The sequence below is a fragment of the Prionailurus bengalensis genome, chromosome E1 (genome assembly GCF_016509475.1).
Source record: "Prionailurus bengalensis isolate Pbe53 chromosome E1, Fcat_Pben_1.1_paternal_pri, whole genome shotgun sequence".
NCBI lineage: Eukaryota > Metazoa > Chordata > Mammalia > Carnivora > Felidae > Prionailurus > Prionailurus bengalensis.
The window spans coordinates 55,204,694-55,225,459 of NC_057347.1; the positions used below are offsets into that span (position 1 = coordinate 55,204,694).

General features: G+C 47.5%; 1 protein-coding gene across 14 annotated transcripts in view; it reads left to right on the forward strand.

The window, feature by feature from the left end:
* Positions 1 to 7,563: 7,563 nt before the first annotated feature.
* Positions 7,564 to 20,766, forward strand: part of TMEM94 (transmembrane protein 94) — a 33,830-nt gene continuing 20,627 nt past the window's right edge. For 3 of the 14 annotated variants that reach the window (XM_043585265.1, XM_043585268.1, XM_043585266.1), the window contains exons 1-3: positions 7,565 to 7,707; positions 17,676 to 17,805; positions 18,139 to 18,248. In XM_043585265.1, the coding sequence (XP_043441200.1) occupies positions 17,712 to 17,805; positions 18,139 to 18,248 (204 nt within the window). In that variant the 5' untranslated portion in view covers positions 7,565 to 7,707; positions 17,676 to 17,711. Of the gene's footprint in view, positions 7,708 to 7,914; positions 8,003 to 17,675; positions 17,806 to 18,138; positions 18,249 to 20,766 lie in introns of all 14 variants that reach the window. The other 11 variants (XM_043585261.1, XM_043585264.1, XM_043585280.1 and 8 more) reach the window with 8 other exon arrangements.

The following is a 20,766-nucleotide window of genomic DNA, read 5'->3' on the forward strand; positions in this document are numbered from 1 at the left end:
TGCTGTGCTGTCGGAAGCCCTTGTATTTTTGTGAGGAAAATCTCCACCAGCCTCGGGATCTTCAAAGGACCCTCTTGCTATCTGCTTCCTTGCTCTAAGGAGTGACCTTCCCATTAAATTAAAGGGTCATTTATCGGGGCGCCTGGGGGGCTCAGTCGGTTGAGCGTCCGACTTCGGCTCAGGTCACGATCTCGCGGTTCGTGGGTTCGAGCCCCATGTCAGGCTCTGTGCTGACGGCTCGGAGCCTGGAGCCTGCTTCGGATTCGGTGTCTCCCTCTCTCTTCTCCACTCATGCTCTGTCTCTCAAAAATGAATAAACGTTAAAAAAAATTTAAAAAAATAAATAAAGGGTCATTTTCCCCACGGTCCCTGATCAGAAGAAGCACTTCTGCCAAAGCCAGGTACCTCAGGGCTGGGAAACAGCAGCCCCGTTTTCCCTGCTTTTGTGCCTAATTCCAGACCATTCCCTTTTTTCCTCATGAAAATTCCCTTTCAAAGAGCATGCCATCTGGCAATCATCTGTGACCCCACATGTTCCAGTCTGCTCCACGCTCTACCATGACCCTGTTTGGATAACCCATCCAATTGCTTAGGCTATTCTTGCTTTTTCCCCCTTAAAAGAATTGAGATCTAAGTGGCATACAACATTGTGTAAGTTTAAGGTGTACCCACCCACCCACAGCTTTGGAACTATTTCCTAAAGTTGCATTACCATGGAAAGAGATAATCAAGACAGAGAGTTGATCATTTCGCAGTCAGATTGGCCAGCAAAAATATTGTAACCATGTATGATGCAATGCAAAAAAAAAAAAAGTATAAACATACAAATTTCACCATAGACTCAGCGTTATTAAATTTTATTATTATATCTAATAGGTGAGAAATGGCACCTGTGTGTTACTTTTATTTATTTATTATTTTAATGTTTATTATTTTGAGAGAGAGAGACAGGAGTGGGCGCAGGGGAACGGGACAGAGAAAGAGGGAGACAGAGAATCCCAAGCAGGCTCTAAACTGTCAGGATGGAGCCCGAGGTGGAGGCTCGAACTCATGAACCGTGAGATCATGACCTGAACTGAAATCGAGAGTCAGATGCTCAACCAACAGAGCCCCCCAGGTGGCCCTGTGTTTGTTTTAAGGTAATGTTCTTTGCTTATTAGTGAGATCGAACCCTTTTCCCCCAAAACTAATTCCTAATATTCAGTTTCTTCTTGTGTAAACTGTCCGCTCACGTCCTTTGATCCTTTGGTCCACCCTTCCAAAGAGCCTGGAAGTGCCTGGAGGTCTGTCTGGAACTTCAGAGCAATAGAGGTACTTAGCGATTGGCAGGATGTGGATCCCGCCATTGATTTCTGACAAAGGACTCTTGATTCTGATTGCGGTGTTTAGCTCAGTGGAGTTAAAAGAATTTCAGCCCAGAGATCTTCGACCATCACCATCTCATGCTGCCACCTTTAAACAAATGATTAGGTGGAAAGGCCAGGAGGAAGGATGTTCTAGCACAGGGGGAGGGGCTTGTTCAAAACCTGCATCAAGTCCTGCGGAGTCACCCACGTTCTCTGACCCAGGTCTCAGATCTGCATCTAAATTTTTTTTTAACGTTTATTTATTCTTGAGACAGAGAGAGACAGAGCATGAACGGGGTAGGGTCAGAGAGAGGGAGACACAGAATCCGAAACAGGCTCCAGGCTCTGGGCTGTCAGCACAGAGCCCGACGTGGGGCTCGAACTCACGGACCATGAGATCATGACCTGAGCCGAAGACGGACGCCCAACCGACTGAGCCACCCAGGCGCCCCTCAGATCTGCATCTAGATGAAGTGAAGTCTCATAAACAGTCAGAATTGTTTCCTGGATGGTGCTTCTTTGTTCTGTGCTTTGCTCTCAACTGGCTGTTTCAAGGCATCTGGGGCTGAGCAGAAGTACCTTGCCATTAGAACTGATGCCATGTGAGGTCCAGCATGTAGAAACCTAGGTATCATTCGTCCCTTTTTCTCCCCGGACCTTACGTCCCATCAATCACTACCTTTTGCCTAGTCTACCTGCTAAATATCTCTTGCACACATCTACCTCTGGCCACGCCGGCTGCTACCCCCTTAGCACAGGGGCTACGTCGAACAGATTACTGTCAAGCCTTCTCTCTAGGTTTCTCCAAGCTGCTGTTGCTTCTCTGCAATCCGTTCCCCACTCAGCAGCCGAAATGAGTATTTTTATTTTTTTAATTTTTAAAAATATGTTTGTTTATTTAGTTTTGAGAGGTAGAGAGAGCACAAGCGGGGGAGGGGCAGAGAGAGACACAGAGGGAGACACGGAATCAGAAGCAGGTTCCAGGCTCTGAGCTGTCAGCGCAGAGCCTGAAGCAGGGCTCGAATCTGTGAACCGTGAGATCGTGACCTGAGCTGAAGTCAGACGCTTCACCGACTGAGCCACCCAGGCGCCCCCAAAATGAGTATTTTTGTAAATGCCAATTGGACCGTGGTACTCTCTTGTTGTTCAACTCTCTTGTTGAAAACCCTCCAAGAGGGGTGCCTGCTTGGCTCAGTCCGTAGAAGAGGGAATTCTTGATCCCGGGCTCGTGAGTTCGAGTCCCACACTGACTGTGGAGATTACTTACCAACCCCCCCTACCAAGAAACCATCCATGAGTTTTCCAGAGCCCTTAGAATAAAGTTCAAAAACTGCAGCGTGTTGCAGAAGACCCCGGATGAGCTGCCCCCCGACACCCCTGGCTTTGTCTCCACCATTCCACTCTCCCCCTTCCCTGATCCAGTCATGCAGGAATCCCCTTCAGTTCCTTGGTCTCATATCTTCCTTCCTCAGGGCCTTTACGCCTTCCACCTCTCCCTCTGAGATGCTTGTTTTCATTCCCTTTGTCTGGCTAACTTGTCATCCTTCAGATTTCAGCTTCAACGTTACTTCTTCAGGAAAGCCTGCCCCAGCCAACCGAGATGTTAAGATGCCATTAGAGATGCTTCTTTGCAGCACTTTGCACACTTGTGATGAAGTAATTATTTCTTTAACACCTTGTCTCCTCCACTAGAATATTAGCGACTTGAGGGTGGGATCCTGTCAGTTTTCTTCACCACCGTGTGCCCAGCGTCCAGTTCCGGTCCTGGCACATACAAGGAACTCAGCAAACATGTGCTGACCAATTGGCAGGTAGGTCAACATAGTATGATGTCGTTGGTCAGTTTCGAGCTGAGGTTTATTTTGGGCTGATTGGAAACATGTTTCTTAAATTCAAATTACACTGAAATGTTCAGCTCGATCTCTGAAATATTCCACAGGGTCGCAAAATGAATGAAGCAGTGATTTTCTGTTGGCTGTACTACCTAAGGTGAAGTCACTAGGTGTTACTACTGGCTAGTATAACAGAGACATTGCATCGCAGAAGGAGAAGGAGCTGGGGCGCCTGGGTGGCTCAGTCAGTTGAGCGACCAACTCTTGATTTCGGCTCAGGTCATGATCTCCCGATTGGGGAGACTGAGCTCTATGTCAGGCTCTGTGCTGACGGTGCGGAGCCTGCTTGGGATTCTTTCTCTCCCTCTCTCTTTCTACCCCCCACCTTCTCAAAATCAATAAATAAACATTAAAAAGAAAAGGAGGGGGGGAGCCTGGGTGGCTCCATGGTTAAGCATCCGACTTCAGCTCAGGTCATGATCTCACAGTTTGTGGATTTGAGCCCCACGTTGGGCTCTGTGCTGACAGCTCGGAGCCTGGAGCCTGCCTCAGACTCTGTATCTCCCTCTTTCTCTGCCCCTTCCCCACTTGTGCTGTGTCTCTCAAAAATAAAATAAAACATTTAAAAAAAAATAAAGGAGAGGGAACTTCCTGCTGGCAGATCCATTAGCTATATGGCAGAGTGTCACATAGGACAGACCATGGAGTATGCAAGGCTTTCATCCTTTCTCCTCTTTTCCCTCTACCGCCTCTCCCCTTTTGTTTTAAGGAGAGAACTATGAGTGTTTATACAGCTGGGGGGAAAGAACTGATAGAAAGGAAGCAACTAAAAACGCAAGAGAGACAGGATAATTGGGCACCAGTTCATTTATTCCACAAGCATCAGATGTCTATGGTTAAACAAAGCCAGGCACTTTGTTAATCAATACTGACACGCAGATGAGTAAGACACGGTGCTTGGAATTGAGGGGATCACAGGAAGAGAAATGTCACATAGATAATGCTATTAACTATACGAAACCTAGCAATGGGCGTATCCATTCTTTACACAGAATTATATACAAAGAAATGTTAGCTGGCACCCAGAAGTAATCACAAAGCAACTTCAAATATTATTGTATTCTCTTGAGAAAAATGCCAAAGGGGGAATTCCATACATGGTTCATAAGAAACCTTCTTAAACTCCTATTGTTCATTTCTCTTTCCCTCCTCCTGTCTGTTAAGGAGGACTCTGTCTTTACCTATTAGGTTCCCAGATCATTGCACAGTATTGAATAATAGGGGAAGGCATTTTACCTATTCACCTAAGGTATTTCTTTAAAAAAAAATTTTTTTTTTTTAGTGTTTATTTTTGAGAGAGACAGAGAGAGAGAGACAGACAGACAGACAGACAGAAGCAGAGCATGAGCAGAGGAGGGGCAGACACAGAATCCGAAGCAGGTTCCAGGCTCTGAGCTGTAGGCCCAGAACCCAATGTAGGGCTTGAACTTGAGAGAACCATGAAATCATGACCTAGGCCAAAGTCGGATGCTCAACCGACTGAGCACCCAGGCACCCCATCTAAGGTATTTCTCACTCTGCCCTAAAGCCTCTCTCTTCCATCGCTCCAAACTTCTTCCACCTCTTCTAGAATCCACACCACCTTGGCTCTTCTCTTTGCTTGCTCCTCCCCTCTTTTAAAACCGTCTGCTCTCATGAGCTGGTAACTCCTCTTCCTATCCAAACTAAACCAAGTCATTCAAGACTTGGCCCTTCTCAGTCCTACCCTTCCCCTATTAATCTACTGCTGGGCAATGATCTGGGAACCTAACAAGCACAGACAGAATCCTCCTTAGCAAGCAAGAGGAGAGAAAAGAGACTGGAAATATGCATTATTATTACTGTTACTGTTCTTATGAATTGTAATTTCTTAGTTGAAATATAGCTGAACACTAGTGCATTATTAATATTATTTTCCCGTGGTAAGTGAAGTGATACGGTTATCTAGGGGCATTCGGAACAAACAGAGCAGGACCATCATCATAAAGGACGATAGGGAGTTAGCCAGGAAGAAAGGCGGTAAGAGGCATTTCAGGCACAGTGAACAGGATAAGCTAAGGGCTAGGGATGGCAAATAGCATGTGAGACTGGGGTAGGGGGAGGGACTGAGGATACAGATGGGGAAATGAAGAGGGGTCTCTCTTTTTTGGAGGCACGTTGAGAAGGAAATAGAAGTAGCTGGAGTAGATGAGAAATGTCCAACTGGAAGGCCTTGGTTTCTTCATCTAGGTTAATTTGGAAGGGAGACAGAGGAGGCTCCAGAACAATGAAGGGTTGGTACAGCTGCCTGATATTGCTAGACAGCCATCAAGACATGACCACTTTGACCTCAGAGCTGCCAAAAGTCTTGCCAGGGTGAACTTAGATTGGGTCCACTGGTATGCTTTGGCTTGAGTGATTTGATTTACTTCTTCAGCAAAGTTTTACGGCTGGGGGTACTGGCAGAGGGAATGGTCAGGGGGTAAAAGGAGTATAGCACAGACCCTGAAACTGGTAGGTGCACAGTTCAAGTTTGTTGGGTGATATTCATAAAACACAGTGGAGCAGAGAAACAAGTGTGGCTAGAGGAGACAGGGGTACAAGGCAGAGCAAGGCAGGATGACTGTGTTACATTTGTTAACTTTCCAAATGTAGCCACGTAAACCTTCTGGGATGAGGTGGAAAGACATAAGGTATAGGCAATTGGCTAGTTCAATTCAGCAAACATTTACTGGGTACAAGGCTCTGAGTAAGGTGCTGTGGGGACTTCCAGGGTAAGCCGGCTGCCTTCAGGGAGCTTCAGAACTTACAAAAATAATGCTGTACAAAGCATTATTTTTGTAAAGGCGTCAATGGAGACACAAAGAGGCATAGCACTACACAGAATTTCAATGACTAAAAGTCAGGGAAGGCTTTGAGGCAGGGAGCATTGGAGGTGAACTTTCAGGATGTGTGTATATTTGAAGGTTGGCTTTATTGGTAGAAGGGAATCTTTAAAGGTTAGGGAAGCTCTTGGGTTAAAGAGCAGAGAGGTGGGATGGTCTCAGACGCATTTTAAGGATGGAGAATCTGGGGTGCCTGAGTGGCTCAGTTGGTTAAGTATCCAACTCTTATTATTATTTTTTAATTTTAGAGAGGGTGTGGGGGAGAGGGGCAGAGGGAGAGAGAGAGAACCTCAAGCAGTCTCCAAGCTCAGCATGGAGCCCAACTTGGGGCTTGATCCCATGACCCTGGGATCATGACCTGAGTGGAAATCGAGAGTCAGACACTCTACTGACTGAGCCACCCAGGTGTCCCAAGCCTCCAACTCTTGATATCATCAGCTCAGATCTTCATCTCAGAGTTATGCGTTCAAGCCCCACGTTGGGAGCCTAAAAATGGATGGTGAATCTATGCGGCTGCAGGATTAGATTGGCCTGTGGGGAATTAGCCTGGAAACCTATATCTGAGTTGATTTATGAGGGGCTTTGAGTGTGAAGCAGAGAGATACAGACTTTGTCTATAGGCAAGGATAAAGTGCAAAAGATTTTTGTGTGCAGAATGGTAACATGATTCAATCACTGTCTTAAGCAAGGCTAAAACAGTTGAAACACACATGATTAGGTACCAAAAGGATACCTTCTTGAGAAGGGAGATTTTAGTTACATAATTCATTAACAGGGGAAAGGGGCTCTTACTTCCCAGGGCCAGTCATGACCCTCTTCCGATTTTATAAACAGACTGAAAAACAAAACACAAAAAACTTAAGTCTCCAGACTTCCATCTCTGGGAAAACAGAAGTAAATACTGACACAGGCTTGCTTTGTTTTCCCAAGAGAGCTCTCCTAGACGATTTCTCTCATTATCTAGGGGGAAAAAAAATTAACTTGTTTTTCCCTTTAGAGTACAGCTGAGCTGAAGGGAAAACTGAAGTATCGCCTTAGATTCTCCAGCTTTGGTTTGGTTGCAGTATTAGTCTCTGAGCCAGGTGTTCACAGCAACAAGAAGGGAGCTTACTTAGAAGAAGTAGGAGACGCGGGTGCTCTGGAAAAGGGCTGATTTTAAAAAGAAAGAAAGAAGGCGGCTGGGGCGGGGCTCTGTCCATCTTTTTTGGATAATTACGTAGGAAAAGTAATTGAGGTGGAAGCCGTGCCCTCGCCTCTAGTCAGGACCTCTGAACCTGAAAGCGCCAGAGCACCATGCCCAAGGATGGACAGGGGTTTCCTACTCTCTTGCCCGCATCACTCGGCGTTTAATTCCGCCAGGCTCCCAGAGGGACGATTTTAGCTACAGTCTAGCGCGCAGTGCAGCCAATAAGAAGCCAGGAATCTCCACCCGTCTCGGATTTCAACCAATCGGCGCCCAGAACTTTAGCTTGCTAGCGGCGTCCCTGTTGTCCGAGAAAGGAGGCAAGCCCCCTTAGAGTTGCCAGCAACGGACATGGCCGCGGCCCCTGGAGGAGGGGACGTGAAGTGAGGAGGGGGCTGGGAGGGAAGAGGACGCGAGCAAGGAAGACAGCCCCCTGGGCCCCGGTAAGTACGAGAAGGCCAGTGGCCCGAAGCAAGGGGAGCAGGGAAGCAAGGGGGCGTGGGGCTCGGCCTTCGACGTCCTCTGGATTCTTGGCCAAGGAGAGAGGAGTCTGGGGTCTGCACCCAGGAAATGGCCTCGGGGGATCTCTTCGAAGGGGGAGTCAAGGGACGGGCTCTTGCCTCCAGCTCCTGGCCATTTCCTTTCCCCAGGTGCTTACACTTGTCCTTGGTCCTGGCTTGGCCCCTTGGGGGTCCCGCGTCAGATCGAAGCCTCCTGCCACAAAGAACCCTGTCCCAGGTTTGTGGTGGCTGGGCCCTGGCGCAGGGGGGCTTCCAGCGCCGAAGCCCAGTGTATTTACAGGCCTCTGGGGGCCCACACCCCCAGCCCCAGTTCAGACCGTTGTCCCCGCTGCGCGCGCTCTCTGCTGCTGCCCGGGCCCTCGTGCTGACCGCGTCCCGTGTCCAGGTGGATGGAACCGGATGGGGCTAAACCCTGAGCGGCGACGGTGCAGTTTGAGCATGCCCTGCCTTTTTTTTTTTTTTTTTTCTTTTCTTTTCTTTCCGTCTTTCCAGAAACGTTTAAAGACTCCTTAGAAGCAACTATAGGAACACAGTACTTGCCATCCTGCAAACCGACTGCTGTGCTGTGCCCTCCTTCCCCTGCCGCACACCCCAGAAGTCCAGTCTCGCAGTCCCTCGCGTGCCACGGCGTGAGCCCCTGCCGGGTGCCCGGTGCCAGATGCCAGGGAAACCTTGCCCTTTCATTGGTGTGGAACCACAGGCTGCACTTTGGCGTGTTCGTTGATTTTGGTCACGTGCTGCTACATCCCACCCTCTCTTCCGAGTTTTTGTGTGGCTCTAGAGAAAAAAAAAAAAAAAAAAAAAAAGGAGGAAGCCTTGCACTGAAATCTGTTTCCCTTCAGGCATGTAATTTTAGCTTTGGAGATGTTAGTTTTCTCATGCTTTGTTCACACACTCAGCTTCAGTGACATCCTTCAGTTATTCCCCGGGCACCCTTCGACGACGGAAGTGGGGAAGGAGGAGCTGTAATGTTTTTATTTTACAAAGGTGGAGAGTAACTTTTGGGAGGGGCAAAGGGGCGGGGCCGAGGTCACCTGGAGCCAGGACTGGAACTCTGAGGTCCAGATGCTTCAGTTCTTTATCCACTACACCAGTTGTTTCCTAGGCGAGATTGAGAAATCAAGTTCCTTAACTTCTCTGAGCTTCTTGCAGGGTGATTGAGGGCCTTAAACGAGAAAGTATACGGAGGATCTCTATCGATAGGTGTATATATAGCATAGGTACCAGCGCTTACTAGGTTGTTAATACATGTTTGCATTTGTTATTTGTAAGTAACCAACAGGTAGTTCACTGGCGGATTTCTTGCATTAATATTTATTGTGGTCTTTCTATATGGAGCCAAATGATTTCAGTGATTCTCAGTTGAGAGAGCAGGAAGGGATGGAGGCAAAGCATCGTAACCTCTTCCTCCATTTTGGCGGAACTGTTGTGTTATTGTAGTGTTACTGACAGGGATATGTCTCCTATAAGAACAGTGTAGAGGCAGAAAGACGTTGGGAACCACTGCAGAAGAAATACTACTGTGGTATGTCTCTGTGGTAATCTTGGCAAAAGAAGGGCTGATCTTCGTATTCCAACAGGTGGTTTTAATTTTTTTTTTTTTTAAGCAATGGCACAGATAAGGCACATCATCTGAAGAGTCAAATAAAAATGGTCCATGGGATAAAAAAGTTTGAAAATCACTCTAAAGATCAGAACACATCAGAATGTAGCCTATTATGAACCCTGGAACAGGGGCAGCGTGTTCAAATAAAATCCACAAATTATCTGCAAGTCTTATATTGGCCGCCCTGTTAGCTTTAACATCCTTGCTCACTGGTTCTTTTTGTTAGAACTTCAAATAGAGAAAGTGGTGGATACCACGGAGCCGCTTCCTTGACCGGGGAGGTGAAGTACAAACCATCCCCTTGATAATCAGCCTCCAAACAATTGAGAGTTAACTGTCCTTGAACCCCCACCCCCCCCCCCCCCCCCTCTACCCTGCCCCTTGTTTGTGGTGACCCGACATCAGAAGATTAGACCGGGAGAGCCAGGGCTGGGCGGTGAGATGGAAGAAAACAGAAAGCCCTTCACAATTCTATTTTGAGAAGTTGCTAGGGAGTGCCAGCTCCAAGTGTTGAGAATCAGCCTTTTGGAAAGCTTAACTCCTGCTGAACTAATGAGAAGTGAAGGTCACAGTACTTTGGTTCTGTCCCACTGCCCTTTCCCTAATGTTGGGCTTGGGAAACAGTGTCTATGAGGAGGGGGAAGGGCGCTAATGTAAATACTACCTAAGCCCAAGGCTTTACTGAACCTTACCTGGTGAGTTGAGTCTGAGCTCTCACAGTAGTGAGTTGGAAAGACACAAAACCTCTAAACCCATTCCTGGTGTTCCAAGTGAGAAAGTCCCAGGTCACGGTTGGCACTTCTCCACTGGTAAATGTGTGTCAATATTTTTTATCTTGTTATCGTGTCAGTGTTGTTTCCTTGAGAGTGTCTTTCTTTACCTAAAAGCTAGGTTCCTTTAAAAATATTGTTTGAACACTGGTTTCCAAGCCTGCATTTGTCTCTAGTAGCACAGGTGAGCTAAAGGGTAGGTCAAAGCTGTAACAGGAATGTTTTTCTTCCGGAACTGACGCGCCAGCCAGAATGTGTGGTTTGGTGATCAGGGGTTTGTATAGTCATAAGCTTCGCCTGTGGCTGCTGAGACAGTAGTAAACAGTATTGGTCACATGGTGTGGCAAGTAGGGTAAGGGCCAGATTTAAACCCGGCCTGATGCCTGCCTCAAGCTCGGCACATCTCACGCTGATTGCTTTGGGTTTCCCTAGCTCCAAAGACCAAAGTGGTGGGGGAGTCAGGGGTGCCCAAGGGAAGGAGACCCTTCCAGGGCTTACAGCAGCCTTTGGGAAACCAGAAATCTCAGTGTAATTATATGAACCCAGTTGTTTTTTCTTTTTAAATGTTTATTTATTTTTGAGAGAGTGAGCAAGAGAGTAGGGGAGGGGCAGAGAAGGAGGGAGAAGGAGGATCCAAAGTGGGCTGTGTGCTGACAGTAGAGAGCCAGAGAGCCTGATGCAGGGCTTGAACTCGTGAATCTTGAGATCATGACTTGGGCCGAAGGCCGACACTTAACTGACTGAGCCACCCAGGTGCCCCTGAACCCAGTTTTATTAATTTCAGGATCCTTTTGAAAAAGAAATTCATGATAGCAATATTCCTTAGTAGGGAAGTGAACAGAAAAATATTGGGAAGTACTTGGAAAAGATATATACTGGAGAGAAAATCAAAGATGTGTTTAAAAGAGCATAAATATCCCTGAAGTTGACATGGAACTCAAAAGGGGGAGTATTGCTTAGTAACATAAGCCAGATCTAATTGCAAAATCAGAATCAGAAGTTGGTGGGGTTTTTTTTATTGTGATAAAATCGATCATTTTCTTTTTTATTTTTTTTTAATGTTTATTTTTGAGAGACAGTGCATGTGCACACGTGCACACACATGCATGATTGGGGGAGAGGCAGACAGGGAGAGAGAGAATCCCAAGCAGGCTCTGCGAGGGGACTTGAACCTGAGGCAAAATCAAGAGTTGGATGCTTGGGGCGCCTGGGTGGCTCACTCGGGCGTCTGACTTCAGCTCAGGTTATGATCTCGTGGTCCATGAGTTTGAGCCCCACATCGGGCTCTGTGCTGACAGCTTGGACCCTGGATCCTGCCTCAGATTCTGCATCTCCCTCTCTCTCTGCCCCTCCCCTGCTTGTGCTCTGTCTCTGTCTCTCTCTCTCAAAAATAAATAAACATTAAAAAAAAATTTTTTTTAAAAGAGGAAAGAAATCTAAACCAAAGTCACAAAGATTTTCTTTTATGTACTTTTAGAAATTTTATATTTTTACATTTAGGTGTAGGATCCATTTTTAGTTAGTTTTTGTATATAGTGCAAGCTGTATTTCCAAGTCCTTTTTTTTATCTCAATGTTCAATTTTTCCAGTATAGTCTGTTGAAAAGACTTTTCTCCACTGAATTGCCTTTGCAGCCTTCTCAAAAATCAATTGACCAAATATATCTGGATCTATTTCTGGATTCTCTATTACCAGGCCAATACCACACTGCCTTGATTGCTGTGGCTTTACAAACCTTGAAGTTGGATGGTGAAAGCCTTCCAAACTTTGTTCTTTTGCGGTAGTCTAATGTGAATGTCTCTTATTACAAGTGGAACTGAGCATCTTTTCATATGTAGAAGCTGCTGGATTTCTTGATCTCTCAGGGTTAGAAGACATTATAAAAGGTTATTCCTTTCTTATTTGCTCCCTGATGTATTTATTAGCTCCATAATTTCCCAGCCTCTGCTTGGATCCTTCCGGTGCTGGGGAGCTCGTTGCCTTTCAGGGCAGCCTGTTCCATTTTTTTATACAGTTCTAATTTTGTAAAAGATACCACTCATGTTGAGTCCCAGTCTGTCCCCCCTGGAGTAAGTCTGGCCCTCCATTCATGTGGCAGCCATTGTGTCCTTCTAGACGGCTCTTGCCAAGTGGCTAATCCTTTCCAGCATTTCTCATATCAGAATTTCCTCAACCTTTCTGCTGCTGTCAGAAAGCTCCCCACTTTTGTCAGTGTGCGTGATGGGCAAATGAACAAAATATTCCAGGTGTGCTCCGATAGGTACAAAAATCAGACTTACCTCTCTGTTTTTGGGGGATGTGGCATGTTGATTAATTAACATGTCTGTTAATGCAGCCTAACTGGAATGAGCTTGGGGTGGCCATGTCACCTGTATTGAAATTGCACTTAATTAAGCCACTTAGAGTAGTTTTACACAATAGTTTTTGATGTTTAGTTATTTTTGAGAGAGAGAGGGGGCGGGGGTGGGGGAGGGAGGACAGAGGATCCGAATCAGGCTCCAAGCTATGAGCACAGAGCCTGATGCAGGGCTCAAACTCATGAACTGTGAGATCATGACCTGAGCTGAAATCAGTAGCCGGCCGCTTAATCGACTGAGCCACCCACGCGCCCCTATACAATAGTTTTTGAACCTCAGCGTAGGACATAATATCGAATCTATTACAGTTAAATTGAATCTGTTAGGTGCAGCCTGTTGACATCTTCTTGGATCTTGACTTTTATCTTGTTTCCAGATTTATGCTATCTGAGATTAGCACACCATCTGTTTTCTCACCCAAGTCATTGATAAAAATATTGATTAGGATGCCACCAAGGAGAGAACCCTGAGGCTTGTTATTAAAAACCTCCTTCCAGCTGAACATCAATCCATCAGTTAGTACCCTTTGGGCACAGCTATTCAGCTGAATACAAGTCCCCCGCATTGTGTTTTCTGGGTGTTGGGTATGGCTAGAGTATAAGCAGAGCTAATGAAGATTGTATTGGAAGGGATTAGAAGGACAGCCAACTCCTCAGCTCGCCCTCCGCCTGAACCTTGGGCATCCACTTAGCTCTTTTTGATGCCGGATCTGAACTTGGCACCAGGAAGCATCCGTCCCTTTGTTTCCATGGCTACTATGCTGCCTTTGTCTAGATACTCATCATGGCAAACCGAAATTACTGTAATTTTCGTCTACCTCTTCTGCCTGTAATTTCTTTCCCTTCCCCCTCTGATCCGTTCTCTACCCTCTTAAAATACTGGGACCTGCTCAGAAGCCTTCAGCGACTCCCCAGGGTCACTTTGTTTTGGCCTTCAAGCACCTATGCATTTCAGCTCCTGATTCCCCTCTCTATGGGGCCTTTCATTTCTTCTCTCTTACTTAGGTCTTCTGCTCTAATCGAACAGATCAGATCACCGTCTTTCAAAAAGGCTCTGTCCACTTCTTCCTTGGTGCCTTTGTTGAGACTCCTTGTTCTCCCTCTTCTCACCCTTAAGCTTTCCTGAGTGCACCACTTGGGTCTTGGCTTCTTCCAGGAAGGGATCCCTGGCCCCGCCAGACCCCATTTGCAATTCTCATTTGGTATTTCAATGCCAGTGTGAATATTTAGTTATGTTTTCTCATAATATTCAAAACCTGGCTATAGTATAAATCCCTCTATGGAAGGGACCATATCTTAGACTTTTGTCAAAGCAGGACCATTCCGTACGCTTAGTAAATATATACAGTTATTATGTGCAGCAGGCACTTGATAAATGTTCACTTCCCTCATCAACCCTTCTCTTTTATATCCACCATATCTTTTGTGTGCTAGGCATTTTAGAGCTTGGTAGAGCTGATTAGTTGGATCTCAGATCCCACCTTACTTTTTAGAAATGAACTCTACTGACGCAATATTTCCACAAGATAGGATGCACCTATTTATGTAGTTCAAAGAATTTTTTTTTAAATTTTTTTTCAACGTTTTTACTTATTTTTGGGACAGAGAGAGACAGAGCATGAATGGGGGAGGGTCAGAGAGAGAGGGAGACACAGAATCGGAAACAGGCTCCAGGCTCTGAGCCATCAGCCCAGAGCCCGACGTGGGGCTCGAACTCACGGACCGCGAGATCGTGACCTGGCTGAAGTCGGACGCTTAACCGACTGCGCCACCCAGGCGCCCCTGTAGTTCAAAGAATTTTGACAAAACTATACACCCTCGTAACTGCCACCCACAATCAAGATATTGAACAAAAGACCCCTGTGCCCTCTGCAGTCTTTCCCTCCCCATGACCCTAGGCAACCCCTTCCCTGCTTATTGTCACCATAGATTAATTTCACCTGTTCTTAATTTTATATAATGGGATCATATGCTATGTGCTCTTTTGTGCTTCTTTCACTCAGCAAATGTTTTTGAGATTCAGCCACATTGTTGTATGTATCAGTCACTCCTCTGTTTGGTCACTCCTTCTGGGCAGAATTCCATTGTATGGATATACCACAGTTCAGACATTTGGGTTGTTTCCAGTTCTTGGCTATTTTGAATAAAGATGCTATGAACATTTGTATACAGTTCTTTTTGAAGAAGTATGTTTTCATTACTAGGATATATAGTGAATGTATACTTAACTTTCTTAGAAACTGCCAAAATGTTTTCCAGAGTGATTGTACCATGTTACATTCCCATCAACAATTTATGGGTTCATATCCTCACCAACACTAAATATTGTCAGTCTTTTTCATTTTAGGCATTCCAATAGGGTATGTATGGGTATTAATATTGATAAACATGAATATATTAATATAAATTTTAGCATTTAATTATTTAAACATTAAATGTTAATATTGAGTCTTCCAGTCTATGAACATGGTATCTCTCTCCATTTATTTAGGTCTTTATTTCTCTCAATAGTGTATAGGCCATATATAATAATTTTTAATGTTTATTTATTTATTTTTGAGAGAGAGAGAGAGAGAGAACAAGCAGGGGAGGGGCAGAGAGAGAGGGAGACAGAATCTGAAGGAGGCTTCAGGCTCCAAGCTGTCAACACAGAGTCCGATGTGGGGCTCAAATCCACAAACTGTGAGATCATGACCTGAGCCGAAGTTGGATGCTTAATTGACTGAGCCAACCAGGGACCCCTTACATATATATTTTAAAAAGTCATCCCTAAGTATTTTTGTGGGGTTTTTTTTTTGGTGCTATTGTAAGTGATATTGAAAGTGTCCTATTTTTCTATATTTCATTATAGCACGTACAAATTTAATTTATATTTGTATTTTGTATTTTGACCTGTATCTTGTAACCTTGCACACTTATATGTTCTATTCCTTAGAATTTTTTCCTATATTATCTAGCCTTCTGCAAATAAAGACAGTTTCACATATTTCTTTACAATCTTTATGCCTTTCATTTCTTTTCCTTTTTTTTTTTTTTTTTTTAAGTGAGCTCTAGGCCCAGTGTGGGGCTTGAACTCATGACTCCGAGATCAAGAGTTGTATGCTCTACTGACTGAGCCAGCCAGGCACCCCTGTTCTCCTTACTTCTGAGTCTTTATTCTTTATCTAGGTGGCACTTTGTTCATATTTCTTCTTTCTTGGTGATAGTAATGGCAAGTATTTATTAACACCTACCATATGCTAAATACTGTACTAGACCCTTTGCATATAATATTTTATGTAATTCTTGTTCCTTCTTTGTGAAATAGGCATCATTCTATGAACAAGGACCCTGAGGCTCAGAGAGACAAGTAATTTGCCAAGGTGATTTGGCAGTTGATACATGTTGGAGCCAGGATTTGAACCAGGGGTATTTTGCTTTGAAGCCTGTGCTTTCTTTCACATTGGACGAGGGGGAGAACTGGCCCTTTAAGGATCTAGCTGCTGGTTTCAGATCAGGCAGTTGAGGACCATTCTTTCCCAGAATCCCATGTATGGAATGATGGGAAAACAGAGACTCTTAGAAAAATGTCCTTCTCCTGGCTGCCCTCTCTGAACACTGTGGTTCCAGCTGGCCGCAAAGTTATTTCACTCTCGTCGTGTTGGCAGAAGGAGTTAAGCACAATCCCCATCTGGCTTCTGGTGCCTTGTTCTGTGTGGCAACTACCTCATCCAGCCCCTGCTGGGATGGGGCGTATGGGGAGCTTGCTCTGTACGCTGTACTTGTAAACATGGCCTGGGCTGCGTGACTCAGAGCGGCCTTGGGGAGACATGGATTCAGCCGCTCAGGATCCCATTTCAGTTGGCTGCCAAGGACCAAATGTCACTGCACTGCGAGGCCACTTCCAGTGTCACTGTCTGTCTCTGACCCTCGGGGGCTGGCTCACTCCGCTCTGAAAGCCTCGGCTGCAAAGGCAGGCGTAGGGAGAGGCGTGGAAGCACAGACGCGTGAGGTCATCCCTGGTGCTGCCATGAGAGGAATCACACGGGGTCCTAGAGTGGAGTGGGTGACTGCAGAGCCTAGGCCTCCTGGCTGGGGTCCCCTGGACACAGCTTTTTTTTTTTGTTTCTAGACAGCTCTTTTATGGATCATTTCTCCCGGGCTTCTGACCAGCTCCTCTTAACAAGGCTTTGCTACAGACCCCAGAAAGAACTGCCCTAGTCAGCAGGTTGGTGCTTACTCCACAAGGAGTCACTGGGCACCAAACCAGATTACTCAGTGGCACCCTACCCAAACACTCCCTGGTCTGAAACCTTTACAGTGTGCCGGCTGCCAGGATGGATGGGTGACAGTCAGGGGCTGTGTGGGGAGGTAGGGCTAGTCTTCATTTTCCAGATTGTCGTCGAGATCGGATCACCCGTCCTGGTAGGTGTGTGCCCGGGTGCCCGTTGAGCGCTGCCCTATCAGCAAAGCACACGAGAGGTTCGGCTACGTGACACGTGGGCACGTGTGTGTGGACACGTGTGTGGGCATGTATGTGCGGGCATACATGTACGTGGGGGGGGGCGTGTTTGTGGGCATGTGGGGGGGTTCCAGTTACCTTAATGCTCACTTTTATTTATTTATTTGTTAAAAAAATTTTTTTTTTTTTTAAATCTTAAGTAGGTTCCATGCCCAGTGTGGGGCTTGAACTCACGACCCTGATATCAGCAGTTGCATGCTCTACTGACTGAGCCAGCCAGGCGCCCCCTAACTTTTATTTATTCTTAAAATGAATGAATGAATGACTTTCCCTGATCTTTTTTTTTTTTTTAAGTGTTTATTTATTTAAGTAATCTCTACACCCAACGTGCGGCTCGAATTCAAAACTGAGCCAGCCGGGTATCCCTAATCTTTACTTTCTAAAAAGCTGAGAAATCAACGTTTTTCCTGCTTGCTGGAAGTCTGTGAGTTAGAGTACATGCGGAGCAAAACATAGTGTGCCTCCGAAAATGAGGGCTCACAGAGGGGAAACTTCACCCCTCCGGCGTGGCCTGGGCAGGACCGGCCGGGCTCTGGTGCCCAGGGGTCAAGTCTTCCCCATGTAGTGCTCTGTTGTATAAACGACACCATCGTGTTTCTCAGTAGCTGCTTGTTCAACAACCGGGACTCACGGGATCTCTTCCGTCTTTCTCCCCAGATGCCGTGACTGTGACAGAGTCACTGGGCCTTGTACATGCTGGGGAGGAGCCTTCCTTTTGGGGGTGATCACATTCATCTGGGCATGCCTGCAGTACTCTGGGCCCATGGATCTGAAGGAGAAGCACGTGGTAGGCCATGCTCGGTTCCCTTATGGGTATTGTCTGTGTGCCTCTGTTGGACTCTCCCTACTTGTGTTTGCCTGGGGGGTCCTCACTGGGGAGGCTTTAAGCCAAAAGTGACAGGGGGTGTGTGGCTCTGAGGATTGGGGTACGGGATGGTGACCCCCCCTGAGAGGGTGCTGTCGCTGGGCTGGGGAGCGCTCCGGGAGCCGGGAGCACAGGACAAGGGGTCGACCAGTTAGCGCAGCGGCATGGGAGCAGGTTTCTGATTTGGGTTGGCGCCAAGCCAGTCTTCCACTTCTTGCCCAGGGGTGTGTAATTTCGTTGGTTTGCTCTTTGTAGGGCTCTGCCCCAACCTGCTGAGCCATGTTGAGTACTGTTGGGCACCCTCTCTGTGGTTAGAGAAGAGCTCCCCAGTCAGACTCCAAACACAGCTGCGTAACCAGCTGGAGGTGAGAGCCAGGAGGCCCAGGCATCTGCGAGGTCGGCCCCCCCCTTCCTCCTCATTGCCTGACGCAGGTACACCTCCCAGCCTCCAGGTACACTGCCTCCTCCTGGCATCGGTCTGCCGTCAATCAGAGTATCCCTCTCCCGTGACGGAGACCACCCCGGCAGAGGTCCTTCCGTCTCTTGCCTGGACTTCTGCCACAGCTTCCCACGGGTCCCTCTGTCTCTGATCTCCTTCCTCCACTTGCTGTCAGACGAAGGTATCCAGAATGCAGAGATGGCCTTTTGTCCCCTCTGCTTAAAAGTCACCAGTGGGTCCACACCACCTGCTGAAACCTTGGGTGTGGTGGGCAGAGCCCTCCATAATCCACTGCTGCCTGTTGGCCCAGTGTCCCTAGCCTCCCCCGCCGTGGTCTTTAGCACTAGTAATTCTGAATGCTTCAGAGTTTGGGCACACCGTCCATGTTTAAGCTCCTATTTTTTTTTTTTTCCTGACAAACTCCTGCTATTCTTTCTTCAAGAGCCATCACCTTCTCCTGATAAGTCCTCCCTCCCCTCCAGAGGACCCTCTTTCCAGCAGTCATAGTCCCTCCGCCACTGTGCCCACCACACGGTATTGAAACAATCTGTCTGTCCCACTTGATCCCAGTGTCCCTGGATCCTAGCATAGAGCCTGGCATGCAGCAAAGGCTTAGGAAATATTTATCAGCTTGAACTTATGGATAATGATCTTCCTGCCAAAGAGATCTTGGAAGGTCTGGAGAGGGAGCTGTGGGTCTGCACGCTGGGTCCCTGGTGGAGCCTGGCTGACTGCTGGCTCATTCAGCTCCAGGCTTCACATGCTTCTGGGCCAGCTGTGGAAGAGCTTGTAGGCCTGAACTTGAAGCAGGTATGTTCAGCGTCCTGTTCACAGATACCTCTGGCTGCTCTCCAGGGGTCCATCCTAGTAGGACTGGCACAGAGGGAAAGCTACTAGCCTGGCTGCAAGGCTGCTGTATACAGCTGTAAGAGCTGTGCACTGTTCAATTCCAGGGAGCACCCCCCCTTGAAGCTTTGATATTGCGTGACGTGGTGGCCTGCCTGGGTGAGGCTGAGTGTCTCAAAACAGAGGACGGTGTTGTCCTCTGGTTCCAGCGTGTTGCTGAAACACCAGGTTTCTAGTGAGTTGGGGAAATAAAGTTCTGTGATCCAGCCAGCGGGCTGGCTTCTCTCTCGAGCCTGAGTAAGAACACTTGAGAGCCCAAGATGGTTAGGTCTCAGGGGTCATTTTTCCTAGAGAATTTTTCTTTATTCTCGTCTTTGTCCTTCTGGAGAGATGAGTCCTGTCCTAGAAACATCATCAGCTGCATTCATGGAACCCTTCCTTTGGGTTGGTGGAGCTCTAGGCCGTGGGGAGGTAGCCCCTGGCTTGGAGACACTTACAGTCCAGCTGAGGAACTGACAGTACAAGCAGTTAAGAAATAGAACTGGACACGGTTTCTACCGGAAGCGCCTCCTCGTGAGTTGTATACGTGGGCTTGTAAAGTTCACCCCGGGTGGCCTCCAAGAGTCAGGGCTTCTCGGAGGCATGGAAACAAAGAGAGCTGGATGGCAGAGGTTGATGGAAAGGGCCCGTCGTCCCCTGGCTGTAGCCCAGGATCAGCTTGGCTGTTGCCGGTTGATTTTTTTCTCCCCCCCGCTCCCCTTCATGACCTACTGGTCCTCATTGTCCCCGTCAGAACCTTATCTCCTCGTTCCGGGTCCGCTGTGGAGGAGGTGCTGTGGCAGTGAGCGCCTGGGCTTCTGTTTCTTGGGTGCAGCGATCCCTTTTCACTTGCTGAGGCTGGCAGTGTGGCAGGGGGCGGGGTGGGAGAGGGCCTCATTGGGGTCCCGCTGAGCCGCTGGCTTAGACCCTATGAAGCTGTTCTTTCCAGGGCCCATCGCACAGCAGGGAGAGTGCTTGCTTAGTTGTGGTGCCCACAGAGCAGGGCCCTGGCAGAAAGCAGAAAGGGAAAGTGTCTCCTGGGAGCAGGGGACAGGGGGATGCCAGTCTCTTCCTGGCGGTTTGCTAAGGCTACAGCCCACTGCACTGCTGCCTCCTCCACCCCCTGGCCTGCACCTCGCGGAGGCTTCCCGCCCTTAACCTCTAGACTGCCTGGCCCCTCCTTTTCTGCTCCTGTTCAGATCTGGATTTGGCAGAGGAGGGAGGGCTGGGAGGGGGCTGCGCTGGGTGGGGGGAGGAGAGAGGCGGACTTGAACTCAGCCGAGGCTCTCTCTTCCCCTCCCTGCAGCTGGAGATGGTGGAGATGGTGTTGTTGGTGTTGTCTAGGAAACAGGGCCCTGGAGAAAAGTGTTCAGGCTCTCTAGTTATTGGACCTGTTGGGCTGCTTCCTCTCCCTTGGGGTTTTACAGCCCCTTCCTAAAGGTGGTCTGGACGCAGGCTGAGAAATTTGTGGTCCACTCCCAAGGCCTTTTGAGGGTCTGCGCTGAGAGCTGCCCGTGTGTCAAATTCGGGGTCCCAGTGCTCGTGGAGCCCCAGGTCAC